Source organism: Mytilus galloprovincialis, chromosome 13 (genome assembly GCF_965363235.1).
Source record: "Mytilus galloprovincialis chromosome 13, xbMytGall1.hap1.1, whole genome shotgun sequence".
NCBI lineage: Eukaryota > Metazoa > Mollusca > Bivalvia > Mytilida > Mytilidae > Mytilus > Mytilus galloprovincialis.
The window spans coordinates 55209071-55235737 of record NC_134850.1 but is presented as its reverse complement, the minus strand read 5'-3'; the positions used below and the strand labels follow the sequence as shown (position 1 = coordinate 55235737).

At 31.0% G+C, this 26667-nt stretch overlaps 1 protein-coding gene across 1 annotated transcript in view; it reads left to right on the top strand.

Moving 5' to 3' along the window:
• Positions 1-25929, top strand: part of LOC143056593 (uncharacterized) — a 35902-nt gene extending 9973 nt beyond the window's left edge. The window contains exons 2-3 of the mRNA XM_076229693.1: positions 23899-24194; positions 25218-25929. Coding sequence (XP_076085808.1) covers positions 23899-24194; positions 25218-25867 — 946 coding nt within the window. The 3' untranslated portion in view covers positions 25868-25929. The remainder of the gene's footprint in view (positions 1-23898; positions 24195-25217) is intronic.
• The last annotated feature ends 738 nt before the right edge of the window (positions 25930-26667 follow it).

Sequence of the window (26667 nt, the reverse complement as noted above, 5' to 3'; positions counted from 1 at the left end):
GAATTTTACAGGAAAGTAGTGATTTGGTCCAGCTGAAAAAGGTTAAAAATTAGCACTTCGGAAGCTGTCAAAAGATTTCAAGACACCCTAAACACAAAATTGTCCATATTTTGAGTTAGAGGCGATGAAGTTTTCTATAATTTTGATATAACTTGTCCCAAAAGTAGTACAACACACTGTAAAAATTTCATTGAGAAAGCGCAGGTGGGATTTTTTTAATTTTCATTTATGTTCTAAAAGAAATGCACTACGAATTAATTGTGTTCTCGGACCTAAGAGGTGAAGTCTGTAAATATAGAATCTGTACTTTGGCAACTTCCCTAAATGATTTGGTGGTGTCAATTTGTCAAATAGCATGAAACTAAAGGATTTAAACTTTTATTTTATAGAATTTCTTCAAAAATGACAAATTTTAGCATTTTATGGTCAAAATAGGCATTTTAAGGCTTTTTCAATATTGATGCAAACATGGCATCCTGACTTTCTATCTGAAAGGTTTTCATGTGTCAATACTTGTGTTTCTATGCCTTTATCTAGTTCTTTTACTTGTTTATGAACTCAGAATCTACAGAAAAGAAGATTATCTCAGACAATATGTACAAAATGTGTTGTATAAATGACCCTTGTCTAACGCCCTGTTTGGATGAAGTCAAAAGTGGGGTTCTTGGTACATAAAATTTGAAGTCCACAATCAAGAGCTCACTAAATTTGTATCAAAAGCACTTTACAATGTCTATTGTACCTGTTCCATCTCACATAATATCTTTCTTTTCTTCTGTAGGATAGCAAGTGGTTTAAATATAAGCCTGTTGAGACTAAAATTGCATTCAAGTTTTTCATTAAAAAGGCAAAATTCTTTGTATCAGACCATACTGTCTGTAAGAAAAGTTAATTGCAAGAGTCTTTCTGTGCTCAGATTTGTTGTATCATGTCACATGAGTATAGAAATGATAAAAAAGACACAATTTTTTATTTCTTATAGCCTCAATATGCATTTTTTAATGTAAATATGTGGCACGGCCTAAATTGACCCTTATTTTTTTCCAGTCTTACTTGGCTTAAGACCCTTTTAAACTAATATGATGTGTTATTTGTGACTTTTCTTTCCATTTAAAGTACATTCAATACATATGTAAGGATTATTTATAACCAAAAAGCTTCACAAATTTAAAATTGCTGGAAAAAATTACATCTTCATGTAAGGCCCCCTTTCATTGAAAAACCTCAATTTTTAGGCCCAGGCTGATATAAATTTGACTTTTGAATAATTATGCTAAGTCTGATAAATCAAATGAGTACTCTATTGCTTTAAGTACATAATAAATGATATATTAGAGCATTTAAAAAGTATTTTTTGGCAATATTTTAATTTTCAAAGCCCAAAATGTTGATAGTTGAAATTATTCAATTTTAACGTCAAAATTTAACACGCAAAGATGAGTATAGAATTTAACATATTGTCTATAATATATATCCTATTGTTATGAAACTTTGCAAGCAGTGTTATAATTTATTAAGCTTTGGTCATACCAAGTTTTTTTAAGATTTGTCAACTCTTTCTATCCTATTAGGTCCGAGACCACAATTGTCGTCCCTTGATTTTCGTTGTTCACGAATATAGTCCCTATTGTTAACAGTGGGTTACTTGCCAATAATTTTTAAACCCCTTCCAAATTTATTTCTCCATGTTTAATGCCTCAAATTGTAAGTAGTGGGGTGAAATTACACTGTAAAAAAATTTGGGTCCAGAATTTTACAGGAAAGTAGTGATTTGGTCCAGCTGAAAAAGGTTAAAAATTAGCACTTCGGAAGCTGTCAAAAGATTTCAAGACACCCTAAACACAAAATTGTCCATATTTTGAGTTAGAGGCGATGAAGTTTTCTATAATTTTGATATAACTTGTCCCAAAAGTAGTACAACACACTGTAAAAATTTCATTGAGAAAGCGCAGGTGGGATTTTTTTAATTTTCATTTATGTTCTAAAAGAAATGCACTACGAATTAATTGTGTTCTCGGACCTAAGAGGTGAAGTCTGTAAATATAGAATCTGTACTTTGGCAACTTCCCTAAATGATTTGGTGGTGTCAATTTGTCAAATAGCATGAAACTAAAGGATTTAAACTTTTATTTTATAGAATTTCTTCAAAAATGACAAATTTTAGCATTTTATGGTCAAAATAGGCATTTTAAGGCTTTTTCAATATTGATGCAAACATGGCATCCTGACTTTCTATCTGAAAGGTTTTCATGTGTCAATACTTGTGTTTCTATGCCTTTATCTAGTTCTTTTACTTGTTTATGAACTCAGAATCTACAGAAAAGAAGATTATCTCAGACAATATGTACAAAATGTGTTGTATAAATGACCCTTGTCTAACGCCCTGTTTGGATGAAGTCAAAAGTGGGGTTCTTGGTACATAAAATTTGAAGTCCACAATCAAGAGCTCACTAAATTTGTATCAAAAGCACTTTACAATGTCTATTGTACCTGTTCCATCTCACATAATATCTTTCTTTTCTTCTGTAGGATAGCAAGTGGTTTAAATATAAGCCTGTTGAGACTAAAATTGCATTCAAGTTTTTCATTAAAAAGGCAAAATTCTTTGTATCAGACCATACTGTCTGTAAGAAAAGTTAATTGCAAGAGTCTTTCTGTGCTCAGATTTGTTGTATCATGTCACATGAGTATAGAAATGATAAAAAAGACACAATTTTTTATTTCTTATAGCCTCAATATGCATTTTTTAATGTAAATATGTGGCACGGCCTAAATTGACCCTTATTTTTTTCCAGTCTTACTTGGCTTAAGACCCTTTTAAACTAATATGATGTGTTATTTGTGACTTTTCTTTCCATTTAAAGTACATTCAATACATATGTAAGGATTATTTATAACCAAAAAGCTTCACAAATTTAAAATTGCTGGAAAAAATTACATCTTCATGTAAGGCCCCCTTTCATTGAAAAACCTCAATTTTTAGGCCCAGGCTGATATAAATTTGACTTTTGAATAATTATGCTAAGTCTGATAAATCAAATGAGTACTCTATTGCTTTAAGTACATAATAAATGATATATTAGAGCATTTAAAAAGTATTTTTTGGCAATATTTTAATTTTCAAAGCCCAAAATGTTGATAGTTGAAATTATTCAATTTTAACGTCAAAATTTAACACGCAAAGATGAGTATAGAATTTAACATATTGTCTATAATATATATCCTATTGTTATGAAACTTTGCAAGCAGTGTTATAATTTATTAAGCTTTGGTCATACCAAGTTTTTTTAAGATTTGTCAACTCTTTCTATCCTATTAGGTCCGAGACCACAATTGTCGTCCCTTGATTTTCGTTGTTCACGAATATAGTCCCTATTGTTAACAGTGGGTTACTTGCCAATAATTTTTAAACCCCTTCCAAATTTATTTCTCCATGTTTAATGCCTCAAATTGTAAGTAGTGGGGTGAAATTACACTGTAAAAAAATTTGGGTCCAGAATTTTACAGGAAAGTAGTGATTTGGTCCAGCTGAAAAAGGTTAAAAATTAGCACTTCGGAAGCTGTCAAAAGATTTCAAGACACCCTAAACACAAAATTGTCCATATTTTGAGTTAGAGGCGATGAAGTTTTCTATAATTTTGATATAACTTGTCCCAAAAGTAGTACAACACACTGTAAAAATTTCATTGAGAAAGCGCAGGTGGGATTTTTTTAATTTTCATTTATGTTCTAAAAGAAATGCACTACGAATTAATTGTGTTCTCGGACCTAAGAGGTGAAGTCTGTAAATATAGAATCTGTACTTTGGCAACTTCCCTAAATGATTTGGTGGTGTCAATTTGTCAAATAGCATGAAACTAAAGGATTTAAACTTTTATTTTATAGAATTTCTTCAAAAATGACAAATTTTAGCATTTTATGGTCAAAATAGGCATTTTAAGGCTTTTTCAATATTGATGCAAACATGGCATCCTGACTTTCTATCTGAAAGGTTTTCATGTGTCAATACTTGTGTTTCTATGCCTTTATCTAGTTCTTTTACTTGTTTATGAACTCAGAATCTACAGAAAAGAAGATTATCTCAGACAATATGTACAAAATGTGTTGTATAAATGACCCTTGTCTAACGCCCTGTTTGGATGAAGTCAAAAGTGGGGTTCTTGGTACATAAAATTTGAAGTCCACAATCAAGAGCTCACTAAATTTGTATCAAAAGCACTTTACAATGTCTATTGTACCTGTTCCATCTCACATAATATCTTTCTTTTCTTCTGTAGGATAGCAAGTGGTTTAAATATAAGCCTGTTGAGACTAAAATTGCATTCAAGTTTTTCATTAAAAAGGCAAAATTCTTTGTATCAGACCATACTGTCTGTAAGAAAAGTTAATTGCAAGAGTCTTTCTGTGCTCAGATTTGTTGTATCATGTCACATGAGTATAGAAATGATAAAAAAGACACAATTTTTTATTTCTTATAGCCTCAATATGCATTTTTTAATGTAAATATGTGGCACGGCCTAAATTGACCCTTATTTTTTTCCAGTCTTACTTGGCTTAAGACCCTTTTAAACTAATATGATGTGTTATTTGTGACTTTTCTTTCCATTTAAAGTACATTCAATACATATGTAAGGATTATTTATAACCAAAAAGCTTCACAAATTTAAAATTGCTGGAAAAAATTACATCTTCATGTAAGGCCCCCTTTCATTGAAAAACCTCAATTTTTAGGCCCAGGCTGATATAAATTTGACTTTTGAATAATTATGCTAAGTCTGATAAATCAAATGAGTACTCTATTGCTTTAAGTACATAATAAATGATATATTAGAGCATTTAAAAAGTATTTTTTGGCAATATTTTAATTTTCAAAGCCCAAAATGTTGATAGTTGAAATTATTCAATTTTAACGTCAAAATTTAACACGCAAAGATGAGTATAGAATTTAACATATTGTCTATAATATATATCCTATTGTTATGAAACTTTGCAAGCAGTGTTATAATTTATTAAGCTTTGGTCATACCAAGTTTTTTTAAGATTTGTCAACTCTTTCTATCCTATTAGGTCCGAGACCACAATTGTCGTCCCTTGATTTTCGTTGTTCACGAATATAGTCCCTATTGTTAACAGTGGGTTACTTGCCAATAATTTTTAAACCCCTTCCAAATTTATTTCTCCATGTTTAATGCCTCAAATTGTAAGTAGTGGGGTGAAATTACACTGTAAAAAAATTTGGGTCCAGAATTTTACAGGAAAGTAGTGATTTGGTCCAGCTGAAAAAGGTTAAAAATTAGCACTTCGGAAGCTGTCAAAAGATTTCAAGACACCCTAAACACAAAATTGTCCATATTTTGAGTTAGAGGCGATGAAGTTTTCTATAATTTTGATATAACTTGTCCCAAAAGTAGTACAACACACTGTAAAAATTTCATTGAGAAAGCGCAGGTGGGATTTTTTTAATTTTCATTTATGTTCTAAAAGAAATGCACTACGAATTAATTGTGTTCTCGGACCTAAGAGGTGAAGTCTGTAAATATAGAATCTGTACTTTGGCAACTTCCCTAAATGATTTGGTGGTGTCAATTTGTCAAATAGCATGAAACTAAAGGATTTAAACTTTTATTTTATAGAATTTCTTCAAAAATGACAAATTTTAGCATTTTATGGTCAAAATAGGCATTTTAAGGCTTTTTCAATATTGATGCAAACATGGCATCCTGACTTTCTATCTGAAAGGTTTTCATGTGTCAATACTTGTGTTTCTATGCCTTTATCTAGTTCTTTTACTTGTTTATGAACTCAGAATCTACAGAAAAGAAGATTATCTCAGACAATATGTACAAAATGTGTTGTATAAATGACCCTTGTCTAACGCCCTGTTTGGATGAAGTCAAAAGTGGGGTTCTTGGTACATAAAATTTGAAGTCCACAATCAAGAGCTCACTAAATTTGTATCAAAAGCACTTTACAATGTCTATTGTACCTGTTCCATCTCACATAATATCTTTCTTTTCTTCTGTAGGATAGCAAGTGGTTTAAATATAAGCCTGTTGAGACTAAAATTGCATTCAAGTTTTTCATTAAAAAGGCAAAATTCTTTGTATCAGACCATACTGTCTGTAAGAAAAGTTAATTGCAAGAGTCTTTCTGTGCTCAGATTTGTTGTATCATGTCACATGAGTATAGAAATGATAAAAAAGACACAATTTTTTATTTCTTATAGCCTCAATATGCATTTTTTAATGTAAATATGTGGCACGGCCTAAATTGACCCTTATTTTTTTCCAGTCTTACTTGGCTTAAGACCCTTTTAAACTAATATGATGTGTTATTTGTGACTTTTCTTTCCATTTAAAGTACATTCAATACATATGTAAGGATTATTTATAACCAAAAAGCTTCACAAATTTAAAATTGCTGGAAAAAATTACATCTTCATGTAAGGCCCCCTTTCATTGAAAAACCTCAATTTTTAGGCCCAGGCTGATATAAATTTGACTTTTGAATAATTATGCTAAGTCTGATAAATCAAATGAGTACTCTATTGCTTTAAGTACATAATAAATGATATATTAGAGCATTTAAAAAGTATTTTTTGGCAATATTTTAATTTTCAAAGCCCAAAATGTTGATAGTTGAAATTATTCAATTTTAACGTCAAAATTTAACACGCAAAGATGAGTATAGAATTTAACATATTGTCTATAATATATATCCTATTGTTATGAAACTTTGCAAGCAGTGTTATAATTTATTAAGCTTTGGTCATACCAAGTTTTTTTAAGATTTGTCAACTCTTTCTATCCTATTAGGTCCGAGACCACAATTGTCGTCCCTTGATTTTCGTTGTTCACGAATATAGTCCCTATTGTTAACAGTGGGTTACTTGCCAATAATTTTTAAACCCCTTCCAAATTTATTTCTCCATGTTTAATGCCTCAAATTGTAAGTAGTGGGGTGAAATTACACTGTAAAAAAATTTGGGTCCAGAATTTTACAGGAAAGTAGTGATTTGGTCCAGCTGAAAAAGGTTAAAAATTAGCACTTCGGAAGCTGTCAAAAGATTTCAAGACACCCTAAACACAAAATTGTCCATATTTTGAGTTAGAGGCGATGAAGTTTTCTATAATTTTGATATAACTTGTCCCAAAAGTAGTACAACACACTGTAAAAATTTCATTGAGAAAGCGCAGGTGGGATTTTTTTAATTTTCATTTATGTTCTAAAAGAAATGCACTACGAATTAATTGTGTTCTCGGACCTAAGAGGTGAAGTCTGTAAATATAGAATCTGTACTTTGGCAACTTCCCTAAATGATTTGGTGGTGTCAATTTGTCAAATAGCATGAAACTAAAGGATTTAAACTTTTATTTTATAGAATTTCTTCAAAAATGACAAATTTTAGCATTTTATGGTCAAAATAGGCATTTTAAGGCTTTTTCAATATTGATGCAAACATGGCATCCTGACTTTCTATCTGAAAGGTTTTCATGTGTCAATACTTGTGTTTCTATGCCTTTATCTAGTTCTTTTACTTGTTTATGAACTCAGAATCTACAGAAAAGAAGATTATCTCAGACAATATGTACAAAATGTGTTGTATAAATGACCCTTGTCTAACGCCCTGTTTGGATGAAGTCAAAAGTGGGGTTCTTGGTACATAAAATTTGAAGTCCACAATCAAGAGCTCACTAAATTTGTATCAAAAGCACTTTACAATGTCTATTGTACCTGTTCCATCTCACATAATATCTTTCTTTTCTTCTGTAGGATAGCAAGTGGTTTAAATATAAGCCTGTTGAGACTAAAATTGCATTCAAGTTTTTCATTAAAAAGGCAAAATTCTTTGTATCAGACCATACTGTCTGTAAGAAAAGTTAATTGCAAGAGTCTTTCTGTGCTCAGATTTGTTGTATCATGTCACATGAGTATAGAAATGATAAAAAAGACACAATTTTTTATTTCTTATAGCCTCAATATGCATTTTTTAATGTAAATATGTGGCACGGCCTAAATTGACCCTTATTTTTTTCCAGTCTTACTTGGCTTAAGACCCTTTTAAACTAATATGATGTGTTATTTGTGACTTTTCTTTCCATTTAAAGTACATTCAATACATATGTAAGGATTATTTATAACCAAAAAGCTTCACAAATTTAAAATTGCTGGAAAAAATTACATCTTCATGTAAGGCCCCCTTTCATTGAAAAACCTCAATTTTTAGGCCCAGGCTGATATAAATTTGACTTTTGAATAATTATGCTAAGTCTGATAAATCAAATGAGTACTCTATTGCTTTAAGTACATAATAAATGATATATTAGAGCATTTAAAAAGTATTTTTTGGCAATATTTTAATTTTCAAAGCCCAAAATGTTGATAGTTGAAATTATTCAATTTTAACGTCAAAATTTAACACGCAAAGATGAGTATAGAATTTAACATATTGTCTATAATATATATCCTATTGTTATGAAACTTTGCAAGCAGTGTTATAATTTATTAAGCTTTGGTCATACCAAGTTTTTTTAAGATTTGTCAACTCTTTCTATCCTATTAGGTCCGAGACCACAATTGTCGTCCCTTGATTTTCGTTGTTCACGAATATAGTCCCTATTGTTAACAGTGGGTTACTTGCCAATAATTTTTAAACCCCTTCCAAATTTATTTCTCCATGTTTAATGCCTCAAATTGTAAGTAGTGGGGTGAAATTACACTGTAAAAAAATTTGGGTCCAGAATTTTACAGGAAAGTAGTGATTTGGTCCAGCTGAAAAAGGTTAAAAATTAGCACTTCGGAAGCTGTCAAAAGATTTCAAGACACCCTAAACACAAAATTGTCCATATTTTGAGTTAGAGGCGATGAAGTTTTCTATAATTTTGATATAACTTGTCCCAAAAGTAGTACAACACACTGTAAAAATTTCATTGAGAAAGCGCAGGTGGGATTTTTTTAATTTTCATTTATGTTCTAAAAGAAATGCACTACGAATTAATTGTGTTCTCGGACCTAAGAGGTGAAGTCTGTAAATATAGAATCTGTACTTTGGCAACTTCCCTAAATGATTTGGTGGTGTCAATTTGTCAAATAGCATGAAACTAAAGGATTTAAACTTTTATTTTATAGAATTTCTTCAAAAATGACAAATTTTAGCATTTTATGGTCAAAATAGGCATTTTAAGGCTTTTTCAATATTGATGCAAACATGGCATCCTGACTTTCTATCTGAAAGGTTTTCATGTGTCAATACTTGTGTTTCTATGCCTTTATCTAGTTCTTTTACTTGTTTATGAACTCAGAATCTACAGAAAAGAAGATTATCTCAGACAATATGTACAAAATGTGTTGTATAAATGACCCTTGTCTAACGCCCTGTTTGGATGAAGTCAAAAGTGGGGTTCTTGGTACATAAAATTTGAAGTCCACAATCAAGAGCTCACTAAATTTGTATCAAAAGCACTTTACAATGTCTATTGTACCTGTTCCATCTCACATAATATCTTTCTTTTCTTCTGTAGGATAGCAAGTGGTTTAAATATAAGCCTGTTGAGACTAAAATTGCATTCAAGTTTTTCATTAAAAAGGCAAAATTCTTTGTATCAGACCATACTGTCTGTAAGAAAAGTTAATTGCAAGAGTCTTTCTGTGCTCAGATTTGTTGTATCATGTCACATGAGTATAGAAATGATAAAAAAGACACAATTTTTTATTTCTTATAGCCTCAATATGCATTTTTTAATGTAAATATGTGGCACGGCCTAAATTGACCCTTATTTTTTTCCAGTCTTACTTGGCTTAAGACCCTTTTAAACTAATATGATGTGTTATTTGTGACTTTTCTTTCCATTTAAAGTACATTCAATACATATGTAAGGATTATTTATAACCAAAAAGCTTCACAAATTTAAAATTGCTGGAAAAAATTACATCTTCATGTAAGGCCCCCTTTCATTGAAAAACCTCAATTTTTAGGCCCAGGCTGATATAAATTTGACTTTTGAATAATTATGCTAAGTCTGATAAATCAAATGAGTACTCTATTGCTTTAAGTACATAATAAATGATATATTAGAGCATTTAAAAAGTATTTTTTGGCAATATTTTAATTTTCAAAGCCCAAAATGTTGATAGTTGAAATTATTCAATTTTAACGTCAAAATTTAACACGCAAAGATGAGTATAGAATTTAACATATTGTCTATAATATATATCCTATTGTTATGAAACTTTGCAAGCAGTGTTATAATTTATTAAGCTTTGGTCATACCAAGTTTTTTTAAGATTTGTCAACTCTTTCTATCCTATTAGGTCCGAGACCACAATTGTCGTCCCTTGATTTTCGTTGTTCACGAATATAGTCCCTATTGTTAACAGTGGGTTACTTGCCAATAATTTTTAAACCCCTTCCAAATTTATTTCTCCATGTTTAATGCCTCAAATTGTAAGTAGTGGGGTGAAATTACACTGTAAAAAAATTTGGGTCCAGAATTTTACAGGAAAGTAGTGATTTGGTCCAGCTGAAAAAGGTTAAAAATTAGCACTTCGGAAGCTGTCAAAAGATTTCAAGACACCCTAAACACAAAATTGTCCATATTTTGAGTTAGAGGCGATGAAGTTTTCTATAATTTTGATATAACTTGTCCCAAAAGTAGTACAACACACTGTAAAAATTTCATTGAGAAAGCGCAGGTGGGATTTTTTTAATTTTCATTTATGTTCTAAAAGAAATGCACTACGAATTAATTGTGTTCTCGGACCTAAGAGGTGAAGTCTGTAAATATAGAATCTGTACTTTGGCAACTTCCCTAAATGATTTGGTGGTGTCAATTTGTCAAATAGCATGAAACTAAAGGATTTAAACTTTTATTTTATAGAATTTCTTCAAAAATGACAAATTTTAGCATTTTATGGTCAAAATAGGCATTTTAAGGCTTTTTCAATATTGATGCAAACATGGCATCCTGACTTTCTATCTGAAAGGTTTTCATGTGTCAATACTTGTGTTTCTATGCCTTTATCTAGTTCTTTTACTTGTTTATGAACTCAGAATCTACAGAAAAGAAGATTATCTCAGACAATATGTACAAAATGTGTTGTATAAATGACCCTTGTCTAACGCCCTGTTTGGATGAAGTCAAAAGTGGGGTTCTTGGTACATAAAATTTGAAGTCCACAATCAAGAGCTCACTAAATTTGTATCAAAAGCACTTTACAATGTCTATTGTACCTGTTCCATCTCACATAATATCTTTCTTTTCTTCTGTAGGATAGCAAGTGGTTTAAATATAAGCCTGTTGAGACTAAAATTGCATTCAAGTTTTTCATTAAAAAGGCAAAATTCTTTGTATCAGACCATACTGTCTGTAAGAAAAGTTAATTGCAAGAGTCTTTCTGTGCTCAGATTTGTTGTATCATGTCACATGAGTATAGAAATGATAAAAAAGACACAATTTTTTATTTCTTATAGCCTCAATATGCATTTTTTAATGTAAATATGTGGCACGGCCTAAATTGACCCTTATTTTTTTCCAGTCTTACTTGGCTTAAGACCCTTTTAAACTAATATGATGTGTTATTTGTGACTTTTCTTTCCATTCAAAGTACATTCAATACATATGTAAGGATTATTTATAACCAAAAAGCTTCACAAATTTAAAATTGCTGGAAAAAATTACATCTTCATGTAAGGCCCCCTTTCATTGAAAAACCTCAATTTTTAGGCCCAGGCTGATATAAATTTGACTTTTGAATAATTATGCTAAGTCTGATAAATCAAATGAGTACTCTATTGCTTTAAGTACATAATAAATGATATATTAGAGCATTTAAAAAGTATTTTTTGGCAATATTTTAATTTTCAAAGCCCAAAATGTTGATAGTTGAAATTATTCAATTTTAACGTCAAAATTTAACACGCAAAGATGAGTATAGAATTTAACATATTGTCTATAATATATATCCTATTGTTATGAAACTTTGCAAGCAGTGTTATAATTTATTAAGCTTTGGTCATACCAAGTTTTTTTAAGATTTGTCAACTCTTTCTATCCTATTAGGTGAAGTCTGTAAATATAGAATCTGTACTTTGGCAACTTCCCTAAATGATTTGGTGGTGTCAATTTGTCAAATAGCATGAAACTAAAGGATTTAAACTTTTATTTTATAGAATTTCTTCAAAAATGACAAATTTTAGCATTTTATGGTCAAAATAGGCATTTTAAGGCTTTTTCAATATTGATGCAAACATGGCATCCTGACTTTCTATCTGAAAGGTTTTCATGTGTCAATACTTGTGTTTCTATGCCTTTATCTAGTTCTTTTACTTGTTTATGAACTCAGAATCTACAGAAAAGAAGATTATCTCAGACAATATGTACAAAATGTGTTGTATAAATGACCCTTGTCTAACGCCCTGTTTGGATGAAGTCAAAAGTGGGGTTCTTGGTACATAAAATTTGAAGTCCACAATCAAGAGCTCACTAAATTTGTATCAAAAGCACTTTACAATGTCTATTGTACCTGTTCCATCTCACATAATATCTTTCTTTTCTTCTGTAGGATAGCAAGTGGTTTAAATATAAGCCTGTTGAGACTAAAATTGCATTCAAGTTTTTCATTAAAAAGGCAAAATTCTTTGTATCAGACCATACTGTCTGTAAGAAAAGTTAATTGCAAGAGTCTTTCTGTGCTCAGATTTGTTGTATCATGTCACATGAGTATAGAAATGATAAAAAAGACACAATTTTTTATTTCTTATAGCCTCAATATGCATTTTTTAATGTAAATATGTGGCACGGCCTAAATTGACCCTTATTTTTTTCCAGTCTTACTTGGCTTAAGACCCTTTTAAACTAATATGATGTGTTATTTGTGACTTTTCTTTCCATTTAAAGTACATTCAATACATATGTAAGGATTATTTATAACCAAAAAGCTTCACAAATTTAAAATTGCTGGAAAAAATTACATCTTCATGTAAGGCCCCCTTTCATTGAAAAACCTCAATTTTTAGGCCCAGGCTGATATAAATTTGACTTTTGAATAATTATGCTAAGTCTGATAAATCAAATGAGTACTCTATTGCTTTAAGTACATAATAAATGATATATTAGAGCATTTAAAAAGTATTTTTTGGCAATATTTTAATTTTCAAAGCCCAAAATGTTGATAGTTGAAATTATTCAATTTTAACGTCAAAATTTAACACGCAAAGATGAGTATAGAATTTAACATATTGTCTATAATATATATCCTATTGTTATGAAACTTTGCAAGCAGTGTTATAATTTATTAAGCTTTGGTCATACCAAGTTTTTTTAAGATTTGTCAACTCTTTCTATCCTATTAGGTCCGAGACCACAATTGTCGTCCCTTGATTTTCGTTGTTCACGAATATAGTCCCTATTGTTAACAGTGGGTTACTTGCCAATAATTTTTAAACCCCTTCCAAATTTATTTCTCCATGTTTAATGCCTCAAATTGTAAGTAGTGGGGTGAAATTACACTGTAAAAAAATTTGGGTCCAGAATTTTACAGGAAAGTAGTGATTTGGTCCAGCTGAAAAAGGTTAAAAATTAGCACTTCGGAAGCTGTCAAAAGATTTCAAGACACCCTAAACACAAAATTGTCCATATTTTGAGTTAGAGGCGATGAAGTTTTCTATAATTTTGATATAACTTGTCCCAAAAGTAGTACAACACACTGTAAAAATTTCATTGAGAAAGCGCAGGTGGGATTTTTTTAATTTTCATTTATGTTCTAAAAGAAATGCACTACGAATTAATTGTGTTCTCGGACCTAAGAGGTGAAGTCTGTAAATATAGAATCTGTACTTTGGCAACTTCCCTAAATGATTTGGTGGTGTCAATTTGTCAAATAGCATGAAACTAAAGGATTTAAACTTTTATTTTATAGAATTTCTTCAAAAATGACAAATTTTAGCATTTTATGGTCAAAATAGGCATTTTAAGGCTTTTTCAATATTGATGCAAACATGGCATCCTGACTTTCTATCTGAAAGGTTTTCATGTGTCAATACTTGTGTTTCTATGCCTTTATCTAGTTCTTTTACTTGTTTATGAACTCAGAATCTACAGAAAAGAAGATTATCTCAGACAATATGTACAAAATGTGTTGTATAAATGACCCTTGTCTAACGCCCTGTTTGGATGAAGTCAAAAGTGGGGTTCTTGGTACATAAAATTTGAAGTCCACAATCAAGAGCTCACTAAATTTGTATCAAAAGCACTTTACAATGTCTATTGTACCTGTTCCATCTCACATAATATCTTTCTTTTCTTCTGTAGGATAGCAAGTGGTTTAAATATAAGCCTGTTGAGACTAAAATTGCATTCAAGTTTTTCATTAAAAAGGCAAAATTCTTTGTATCAGACCATACTGTCTGTAAGAAAAGTTAATTGCAAGAGTCTTTCTGTGCTCAGATTTGTTGTATCATGTCACATGAGTATAGAAATGATAAAAAAGACACAATTTTTTATTTCTTATAGCCTCAATATGCATTTTTTAATGTAAATATGTGGCACGGCCTAAATTGACCCTTATTTTTTTCCAGTCTTACTTGGCTTAAGACCCTTTTAAACTAATATGATGTGTTATTTGTGACTTTTCTTTCCATTTAAAGTACATTCAATACATATGTAAGGATTATTTATAACCAAAAAGCTTCACAAATTTAAAATTGCTGGAAAAAATTACATCTTCATGTAAGGCCCCCTTTCATTGAAAAACCTCAATTTTTAGGCCCAGGCTGATATAAATTTGACTTTTGAATAATTATGCTAAGTCTGATAAATCAAATGAGTACTCTATTGCTTTAAGTACATAATAAATGATATATTAGAGCATTTAAAAAGTATTTTTTGGCAATATTTTAATTTTCAAAGCCCAAAATGTTGATAGTTGAAATTATTCAATTTTAACGTCAAAATTTAACACGCAAAGATGAGTATAGAATTTAACATATTGTCTATAATATATATCCTATTGTTATGAAACTTTGCAAGCAGTGTTATAATTTATTAAGCTTTGGTCATACCAAGTTTTTTTAAGATTTGTCAACTCTTTCTATCCTATTAGGTCCGAGACCACAATTGTCGTCCCTTGATTTTCGTTGTTCACGAATATAGTCCCTATTGTTAACAGTGGGTTACTTGCCAATAATTTTTAAACCCCTTCCAAATTTATTTCTCCATGTTTAATGCCTCAAATTGTAAGTAGTGGGGTGAAATTACACTGTAAAAAAATTTGGGTCCAGAATTTTACAGGAAAGTAGTGATTTGGTCCAGCTGAAAAAGGTTAAAAATTAGCACTTCGGAAGCTGTCAAAAGATTTCAAGACACCCTAAACACAAAATTGTCCATATTTTGAGTTAGAGGCGATGAAGTTTTCTATAATTTTGATATAACTTGTCCCAAAAGTAGTACAACACACTGTAAAAATTTCATTGAGAAAGCGCAGGTGGGATTTTTTTAATTTTCATTTATGTTCTAAAAGAAATGCACTACGAATTAATTGTGTTCTCGGACCTAAGAGGTGAAGTCTGTAAATATAGAATCTGTACTTTGGCAACTTCCCTAAATGATTTGGTGGTGTCAATTTGTCAAATAGCATGAAACTAAAGGATTTAAACTTTTATTTTATAGAATTTCTTCAAAAATGACAAATTTTAGCATTTTATGGTCAAAATAGGCATTTTAAGGCTTTTTCAATATTGATGCAAACATGGCATCCTGACTTTCTATCTGAAAGGTTTTCATGTGTCAATACTTGTGTTTCTATGCCTTTATCTAGTTCTTTTACTTGTTTATGAACTCAGAATCTACAGAAAAGAAGATTATCTCAGACAATATGTACAAAATGTGTTGTATAAATGACCCTTGTCTAACGCCCTGTTTGGATGAAGTCAAAAGTGGGGTTCTTGGTACATAAAATTTGAAGTCCACAATCAAGAGCTCACTAAATTTGTATCAAAAGCACTTTACAATGTCTATTGTACCTGTTCCATCTCACATAATATCTTTCTTTTCTTCTGTAGGATAGCAAGTGGTTTAAATATAAGCCTGTTGAGACTAAAATTGCATTCAAGTTTTTCATTAAAAAGGCAAAATTCTTTGTATCAGACCATACTGTCTGTAAGAAAAGTTAATTGCAAGAGTCTTTCTGTGCTCAGATTTGTTGTATCATGTCACATGAGTATAGAAATGATAAAAAAGACACAATTTTTTATTTCTTATAGCCTCAATATGCATTTTTTAATGTAAATATGTGGCACGGCCTAAATTGACCCTTATTTTTTTCCAGTCTTACTTGGCTTAAGACCCTTTTAAACTAATATGATGTGTTATTTGTGACTTTTCTTTCCATTTAAAGTACATTCAATACATATGTAAGGATTATTTATAACCAAAAAGCTTCACAAATTTAAAATTGCTGGAAAAAATTACATCTTCATGTAAGGCCCCCTTTCATTGAAAAACCTCAATTTTTAGGCCCAGGCTGATATAAATTTGACTTTTGAATAATTATGCTAAGTCTGATAAATCAAATGAGTACTCTATTGCTTTAAGTACATAATAAATGATATATTAGAGCATTTAAAAAGTATTTTTTGGCAATATTTTAATTTTCAAAGCCCAAAATGTTGATAGTTGAAATTATTCAATTTTAACGTCAAAATTTAACACGCAAAGATGAGTATAGAATTTAACATATTGTCTATAATATATATCCTATTGTTATGAAACTTTGCAAGCAGTGTTATAATTTATTAAGCTTTGGTCATACCAAGTTTTTTTAAGATTTGTCAACTCTTTCTATCCTATTAGGTCTGAGACCACAATTGTCGTCCCTTGATTTTCGTTGTTCACGAATATAGTCCCTATTGTTAACAGTGGGTTACTTGCCAATAATTTTTAAACCCCTTCCAAATTTATTTCTCCATGTTTAATGCCTCAAATTGTAAGTAGTGGGGTGAAATTACACTGTAAAAAAATTTGGGTCCAGAATTTTACAGGAAAGTAGTGATTTGGTCCAGCTGAAAAAGGTTAAAAATTAGCACTTCGGAAGCTGTCAAAAGATTTCAAGACACCCTAAACACAAAATTGTCCATATTTTGAGTTAGAGGCGATGAAGTTTTCTATAATTTTGATATAACTTGTCCCAAAAGTAGTACAACACACTGTAAAAATTTCATTGAGAAAGCGCAGGTGGGATTTTTTTAATTTTCATTTATGTTCTAAAAGAAATGCACTACGAATTAATTGTGTTCTCGGACCTAAGAGGTGAAGTCTGTAAATATAGAATCTGTACTTTGGCAACTTCCCTAAATGATTTGGTGGTGTCAATTTGTCAAATAGCATGAAACTAAAGGATTTAAACTTTTATTTTATAGAATTTCTTCAAAAATGACAAATTTTAGCATTTTATGGTCAAAATAGGCATTTTAAGGCTTTTTCAATATTGATGCAAACATGGCATCCTGACTTTCTATCTGAAAGGTTTTCATGTGTCAATACTTGTGTTTCTATGCCTTTATCTAGTTCTTTTACTTGTTTATGAACTCAGAATCTACAGAAAAGAAGATTATCTCAGACAATATGTACAAAATGTGTTGTATAAATGACCCTTGTCTAACGCCCTGTTTGGATGAAGTCAAAAGTGGGGTTCTTGGTACATAAAATTTGAAGTCCACAATCAAGAGCTCACTAAATTTGTATCAAAAGCACTTTACAATGTCTATTGTACCTGTTCCATCTCACATAATATCTTTCTTTTCTTCTGTAGGATAGCAAGTGGTTTAAATATAAGCCTGTTGAGACTAAAATTGCATTCAAGTTTTTCATTAAAAAGGCAAAATTCTTTGTATCAGACCATACTGTCTGTAAGAAAAGTTAATTGCAAGAGTCTTTCTGTGCTCAGATTTGTTGTATCATGTCACATGAGTATAGAAATGATAAAAAAGACACAATTTTTTATTTCTTATAGCCTCAATATGCATTTTTTAATGTAAATATGTGGCACGGCCTAAATTGACCCTTATTTTTTTCCAGTCTTACTTGGCTTAAGACCCTTTTAAACTAATATGATGTGTTATTTGTGACTTTTCTTTCCATTTAAAGTACATTCAATACATATGTAAGGATTATTTATAACCAAAAAGCTTCACAAATTTAAAATTGCTGGAAAAAATTACATCTTCATGTAAGGCCCCCTTTCATTGAAAAACCTCAATTTTTAGGCCCAGGCTGATATAAATTTGACTTTTGAATAATTATGCTAAGTCTGATAAATCAAATGAGTACTCTATTGCTTTAAGTACATAATAAATGATATATTAGAGCATTTAAAAAGTATTTTTTGGCAATATTTTAATTTTCAAAGCCCAAAATGTTGATAGTTGAAATTATTCAATTTTAACGTCAAAATTTAACACGCAAAGATGAGTATAGAATTTAACATATTGTCTATAATATATATCCTATTGTTATGAAACTTTGCAAGCAGTGTTATAATTTATTAAGCTTTGGTCATACCAAGTTTTTTTAAGATTTGTCAACTCTTTCTATCCTAAGAGGTGAAGTCTGTAAATATAGAATCTGTACTTTGGCAACTTCCCTAAATGATTTGGTGGTGTCAATTTGTCAAATAGCATGAAACTAAAGGATTTAAACTTTTATTTTATAGAATTTCTTCAAAAATGACAAATTTTAGCATTTTATGGTCAAAATAGGCATTTTAAGGCTTTTTCAATATTGATGCAAACATGGCATCCTGACTTTCTATCTGAAAGGTTTTCATGTGTCAATACTTGTGTTTCTATGCCTTTATCTAGTTCTTTTACTTGTTTATGAACTCAGAATCTACAGAAAAGAAGATTATCTCAGACAATATGTACAAAATGTGTTGTATAAATGACCCTTGTCTAACGCCCTGTTTGGATGAAGTCAAAAGTGGGGTTCTTGGTACATAAAATTTGAAGTCCACAATCAAGAGCTCACTAAATTTGTATCAAAAGCACTTTACAATGTCTATTGTACCTGTTCCATCTCACATAATATCTTTCTTTTCTTCTGTAGGATAGCAAGTGGTTTAAATATAAGCCTGTTGAGACTAAAATTGCATTCAAGTTTTTCATTAAAAAGGCAAAATTCTTTGTATCAGACCATACTGTCTGTAAGAAAAGTTAATTGCAAGAGTCTTTCTGTGCTCAGATTTGTTGTATCATGTCACATGAGTATAGAAATGATAAAAAAGACACAATTTTTTATTTCTTATAGCCTCAATATGCATTTTTTAATGTAAATATGTGGCACGGCCTAAATTGACCCTTATTTTTTTCCAGTCTTACTTGGCTTAAGACCCTTTTAAACTAATATGATGTGTTATTTGTGACTTTTCTTTCCATTTAAAGTACATTCAATACATATGTAAGGATTATTTATAACCAAAAAGCTTCACAAATTTAAAATTGCTGGAAAAAATTACATCTTCATGTAAGGCCCCCTTTCATTGAAAAACCTCAATTTTTAGGCCCAGGCTGATATAAATTTGACTTTTGAATAATTATGCTAAGTCTGATAAATCAAATGAGTACTCTATTGCTTTAAGTACATAATAAATGATATATTAGAGCATTTAAAAAGTATTTTTTGGCAATATTTTAATTTTCAAAGCCCAAAATGTTGATAGTTGAAATTATTCAATTTTAACGTCAAAATTTAACACGCAAAGATGAGTATAGAATTTAACATATTGTCTATAATATATATCCTATTGTTATGAAACTTTGCAAGCAGTGTTATAATTTATTAAGCTTTGGTCATACCAAGTTTTTTTAAGATTTGTCAACTCTTTCTATCCTATTAGGTCCGAGACCACAATTGTCGTCCCTTGATTTTCGTTGTTCACGAATATAGTCCCTATTGTTAACAGTGGGTTACTTGCCAATAATTTTTAAACCCCTTCCAAATTTATTTCTCCATGTTTAATGCCTCAAATTGTAAGTAGTGGGGTGAAATTACACTGTAAAAAAATTTGGGTCCAGAATTTTACAGGAAAGTAGTGATTTGGTCCAGCTGAAAAAGGTTAAAAATTAGCACTTCGGAAGCTGTCAAAAGATTTCAAGACACCCTAAACACAAAATTGTCCATATTTTGAGTTAGAGGCGATGAAGTTTTCTATAATTTTGATATAACTTGTCCCAAAAGTAGTACAACACACTGTAAAAATTTCATTGAGAAAGCGCAGGTGGGATTTTTTTAATTTTCATTTATGTTCTAAAAGAAATGCACTACGAATTAATTGTGTTCTCGGACCTAAGAGGTGAAGTCTGTAAATATAGAATCTGTACTTTGGCAACTTCCCTAAATGATTTGGTGGTGTCAATTTGTCAAATAGCATGAAACTAAAGGATTTAAACTTTTATTTTATAGAATTTCTTCAAAAATGACAAATTTTAGCATTTTATGGTCAAAATAGGCATTTTAAGGCTTTTTCAATATTGATGCAAACATGGCATCCTGACTTTCTATCTGAAAGGTTTTCATGTGTCAATACTTGTGTTTCTATGCCTTTATCTAGTTCTTTTACTTGTTTATGAACTCAGAATCTACAGAAAAGAAGATTATCTCAGACAATATGTACAAAATGTGTTGTATAAATGACCCTTGTCTAACGCCCTGTTTGGATGAAGTCAAAAGTGGGGTTCTTGGTACATAAAATTTGAAGTCCACAATCAAGAGCTCACTAAATTTGTATCAAAAGCACTTTACAATGTCTATTGTACCTGTTCCATCTCACATAATATCTTTCTTTTCTTCTGTAGGATAGCAAGTGGTTTAAATATAAGCCTGTTGAGACTAAAATTGCATTCAAGTTTTTCATTAAAAAGGCAAAATTCTTTGTATCAGACCATACTGTCTGTAAGAAAAGTTAATTGCAAGAGTCTTTCTGTGCTCAGATTTGTTGTATCATGTCACATGAGTATAGAAATGATAAAAAAGACACAATTTTTTATTTCTTATAGCCTCAATATGCATTTTTTAATGTAAATATGTGGCACGGCCTAAATTGACCCTTATTTTTTTCCAGTCTTACTTGGCTTAAGACCCTTTTAAACTAATATGATGTGTTATTTGTGACTTTTCTTTCCATTTAAAGTACATTCAATACATATGTAAGGATTATTTATAACCAAAAAGCTTCACAAATTTAAAATTGCTGGAAAAAATTACATCTTCATGTAAGGCCCCCTTTCATTGAAAAACCTCAATTTTTAGGCCCAGGCTGATATAAATTTGACTTTTGAATAATTATGCTAAGTCTGATAAATCAAATGAGTACTCTATTGCTTTAAGTACATAATAAATGATATATTAGAGCATTTAAAAAGTATTTTTTGGCAATATTTTAATTTTCAAAGCCCAAAATGTTGATAGTTGAAATTATTCAATTTTAACGTCAAAATTTAACACGCAAAGATGAGTATAGAATTTAACATATTGTCTATAATATATATCCTATTGTTATGAAACTTTGCAAGCAGTGTTATAATTTATTAAGCTTTGGTCATACCAAGTTTTTTTAAGATTTGTCAACTCTTTCTATCCTAAGAGGTGAAGTCTGTAAATATAGAATCTGTACTTTGGCAACTTCCCTAAATGATTTGGTGGTGTCAATTTGTCAAATAGCATGAAACTAAAGGATTTAAACTTTTATTTTATAGAATTTCTTCAAAAATGACAAATTTTAGCATTTTATGGTCAAAATAGGCATTTTAAGGCTTTTTCAATATTGATGCAAACATGGCATCCTGACTTTCTATCTGAAAGGTTTTCATGTGTCAATACTTGTGTTTCTATGCCTTTATCTAGTTCTTTTACTTGTTTATGAACTCAGAATCTACAGAAAAGAAGATTATCTCAGACAATATGTACAAAATGTGTTGTATAAATGACCCTTGTCTAACGCCCTGTTTGGATGAAGTCAAAAGTGGGGTTCTTGGTACATAAAATTTGAAGTCCACAATCAAGAGCTCACTAAATTTGTATCAAAAGCACTTTACAATGTCTATTGTACCTGTTCCATCTCACATAATATCTTTCTTTTCTTCTGTAGGATAGCAAGTGGTTTAAATATAAGCCTGTTGAGACTAAAATTGCATTCAAGTTTTTCATTAAAAAGGCAAAATTCTTTGTATCAGACCATACTGTCTGTAAGAAAAGTTAATTGCAAGAGTCTTTCTGTGCTCAGATTTGTTGTATCATGTCACATGAGTATAGAAATGATAAAAAAGACACAATTTTTTATTTCTTATAGCCTCAATATGCATTTTTTAATGTAAATATGTGGCACGGCCTAAATTGACCCTTATTTTTTTCCAGTCTTACTTGGCTTAAGACCCTTTTAAACTAATATGATGTGTTATTTGTGACTTTTCTTTCCATTTAAAGTACATTCAATACATATGTAAGGATTATTTATAACCAAAAAGCTTCACAAATTTAAAATTGCTGGAAAAAATTACATCTTCATGTAAGGCCCCCTTTCATTGAAAAACCTCAATTTTTAGGCCCAGGCTGATATAAATTTGACTTTTGAATAATTATGCTAAGTCTGATAAATCAAATGAGTACTCTATTGCTTTAAGTACATAATAAATGATATATTAGAGCATTTAAAAAGTATTTTTTGGCAATATTTTAATTTTCAAAGCCCAAAATGTTGATAGTTGAAATTATTCAATTTTAACGTCAAAATTTAACACGCAAAGATGAGTATAGAATTTAACATATTGTCTATAATATATATCCTATTGTTATGAAACTTTGCAAGCAGTGTTATAATTTATTAAGCTTTGGTCATACCAAGTTTTTTTAAGATTTGTCAACTGTTTCTATCCTATTAGGTCCGAGACCACAATTGTCGTCCCTTGATTTTCGTTGTTCACGAATATAGTCCCTATTGTTAACAGTGGGTTACTTGCCAATAATTTTTAAACCCCTTCCAAATTTATTTCTCCATGTTTAATGCCTCAAATTGTAAGTAGTGGGGTGAAATTACACTGTAAAAAAATTTGGGTCCAGAATTTTACAGGAAAGTAGTGATTTGGTCCAGCTGAAAAAGGTTAAAAATTAGCACTTCGGAAGCTGTCAAAAGATTTCAAGACACCCTAAACACAAAATTGTCCATATTTTGAGTTAGAGGCGATGAAGTTTTCTATAATTTTGATATAACTTGTCCCAAAAGTAGTACAACACACTGTAAAAATTTCATTGAGAAAGCGCAGGTGGGATTTTTTTAATTTTCATTTATGTTCTAAAAGAAATGCACTACGAATTAATTGTGTTCTCGGACCCTTTGGTTTACAAAAAGTGCTGCATTTTGGTCTTGCTGTACGTTTACTTTATTAGTAATAGCAACATATATTGGTGTGAAGACAGACTCAAGTTGCAAGGACGTCACGAAAGCGTAAGATTCCAAATCGATGGCAGATTCTGTTCGTTTTTCATCGTTCTCTAATCGAGGTACGTACAAGTTCTTGACATGGATGAAGATACAGAATAGACGGTACTAGGTTGGCAATAAAAATGGGACCTACTTTTACCAACTTTGTTCTGGGTTCTCATGAGCTCGATTTTTCTGCAATGTAGTCGTGTCAAAAAAGGCATTTAATCACTTGAACATTGATGTATCAATTTTTATAGAATGACGTTAAGTATCAAAATGATATACAAAAAAACCTTGTAAATCTTTTGCAGTTTCGTTCCATATTTCATCATCAATAAAACTGAGGTGGGAATAGATGTTATTGATATTTTTGTTAGCCATTTCCAGTTTTTTTGTATTTGATATTGTACTAGAGCATTTATTTTTAAGAGATGGAACCATCAAGGAACTTGAGGAAAATGGTTATGTAGTAATACCAAATGTTTTAAGTACGGAAGAATGTGATCTCTACAGTAAAGAGTATAGAGACTGGGCAAAACAACTCGACAATGATGGTCTACCATTCACCAGTTTTGAATCCCTCATTCAAGGGCACAGTATTGGTCATTTTAATGCAAGCTGGCAAGTACGACTCAAAGCGAAAGAAATATTTGCTCAGATCTGGAAAACGGACAAATTGTTGTCGAGTATAGATGCGGTGGCTTTGTCTTGTCCTCCAGAAGAAGGTAAGTTTATATCTCAATTGTAATGTGTTCTTGTCTCATATCTTAGTCCAATAATCTTTAGATTTTTAAATAAGTTTATAATTGTGGATATCATATTTTCGAGTCATTCGAAATACTTTGAAAAAATCTGTTTTACACTTAAAGCAAATAAGACCTTGGTAGATAGTTACATGTCTTTCGTTAAAGACAATATGTCAGCAACTACGTATATACGTATAAGTTTTTTTGTGTTGTTGGTTTATTGTGTCAATATCATACAACATATGTAAAAAAATCGTGTTCATTGTCTCAACTGTAGTTTCTGTAGTACGATTATTCTTGTCGGCAAATAGTTAAAATCACAACCGCTGTTCCTACTCGTATTGACCTAACAGATATTATTCGAAATTAAAATGTAGCTTTTGTTGGATAAAAGATTTGATATGAGTATCAATGAAACAACTCTCCATGCTAGTCACAACTTGTAAAAGTAAACCATTCTAGGTCAAAGTACAGACTTAAACACGGAGCCATGGCTCACACCGAATAGGACGCTACTAGCATATAAAGGGCCCCAAATAACAGATTTAAAACAATTCAAACAGGAAACCAACAGTATAATCTATATAAAAAACGAGAAATGAAAAACATTCAATTATTCAAAAATATATATTGTATAGTAATACTGTACTGATACCAGTGGCGGATCCAGAACTTTTCCTAAAAGGGGGGGGGGGCTGACTGACCTAAGGGGGCCCGCTCCAGTCATGCTTCAATGATTCCCTATATAATCAACCAATTTTTTCCCACAAAGGGGGGGGGCAGGCCCCCCCTGGATCCGCCTATGGACACTATTAATGAATTTAAATACGAACATTTAAGCCTTTTATATATATGATGTCCGACCAACGGTGTCTTAAAAACCTTTATCATTAGAGCCACTATTTGCAGTTTATAAGTAACAAATATTGAAGTTCAACTATTTTCTGGATTTATTCATCTTTTTAGAAGTTCAATTATAATTCTGTACATTTAAATTATCAGGAAGCGATTTGTTTGCAAAACCAGACCAGAACTGGCTTCACTTAGACCAAGGAGGACAGAGAGTAGGACTTCATGCTTACCAAGGAGCAGTTTATCTAGAGGAAACACTTACAACTGATCACTGTTTTCGTGTATTGGCTAAATCACACAAAGAGCATGACAATTTTATGAAAACCTTTCCGTATGTAATTAATAGAACTAAAAAGACCGAATTTTTCAAATTGAGCGAAAAAGAGAGAAAATGGTATATTGAAGAAAAAGGATGCAGACTTACGAAAGTTCCCTGTCCTAAAGGTGGAATAATTTTATGGGATTCAAGGACAATTCACGATAATTCTCGCCCGGAGTTTCGACGACCTAATAAAGACAGGTGGCGCCATGTTGTATTTGTTTGTATGACTCCTGCAGCTTGGACTACCCCAGCTGATTTAGCTAAGAAGCGCAATGCTTATGAACATTTAGAAAATACAACACACTGGCCGTCGAAAGGTGTATGTATTTTCAAATCATCTCGATCATCAAACTCTCATACACTATCAGAGTTACCAGAAATAGCCAAAACAAAGGAAGCAAAAATGTTAATGGGAATTAAATCATATGATTTTGATGACGGAGAACCAAACGGCCCCGAACAACCAGTTGAAATTTAATTAACTGAATATCTCTTGTGAATTTTGTAATACGCAGACGATCATAAAATATTTTAAGAAGATATATTTTAACATTGCTCTCGTTTTTACGTACATACCTCTCTTTGTATGCATATATTTCCTGAAAGTTTGTGTGTACATCAGAGGTCTGTATATATATATAATTTAAACAGGTTTAACCCCGCATCATTTTGTACCATGTGTAAATTGTCCGTCGCTGTTAGTCTCTGTTTCTTGATCTATGTTTGGGATGAGTCTGTTGGTGGTGGTAGGTGTGGTATGTTTGTATTGTTCCATACAGTTGCTGATTCCTATCATATCAATTTTATGTACCGCCATGATTTTTAAAAACCTAATCAGGTGCTATGGAAACATCAATTTGTCTTCCCAAATGCAGCCGGAGAATTCATAAGAAGTAATGGATTCGGACAGGATAAACCAAAAACGACTTCTTTTAGACTTCAGACATACATTCTTACTTTAATGAATGGATATGGTACTCATGGTACTTCTTCACTCATATGCTGATGCATCACCGGATTAGTTCCAACTTCAAAAACCGTTATCGATCCGTGTCTTATAAGCTTTCCATGCTCAGTCGACGTACTGCCCGCGAAATTTAACTTGAAAATTCTTTGTTTCAACACTTGCCCAATTGTACCTCGATTTCGCGGGCATCTTCTAGTGTTATCTTATCTTATAAATGTAGTGTTTTGTACTTCTTAAATTTGTTTTTGAAACAACCTTTCTCAATTTTATTTTTTCCGCAGAAAACACTAATTCTTGAGAAAATATCGAAA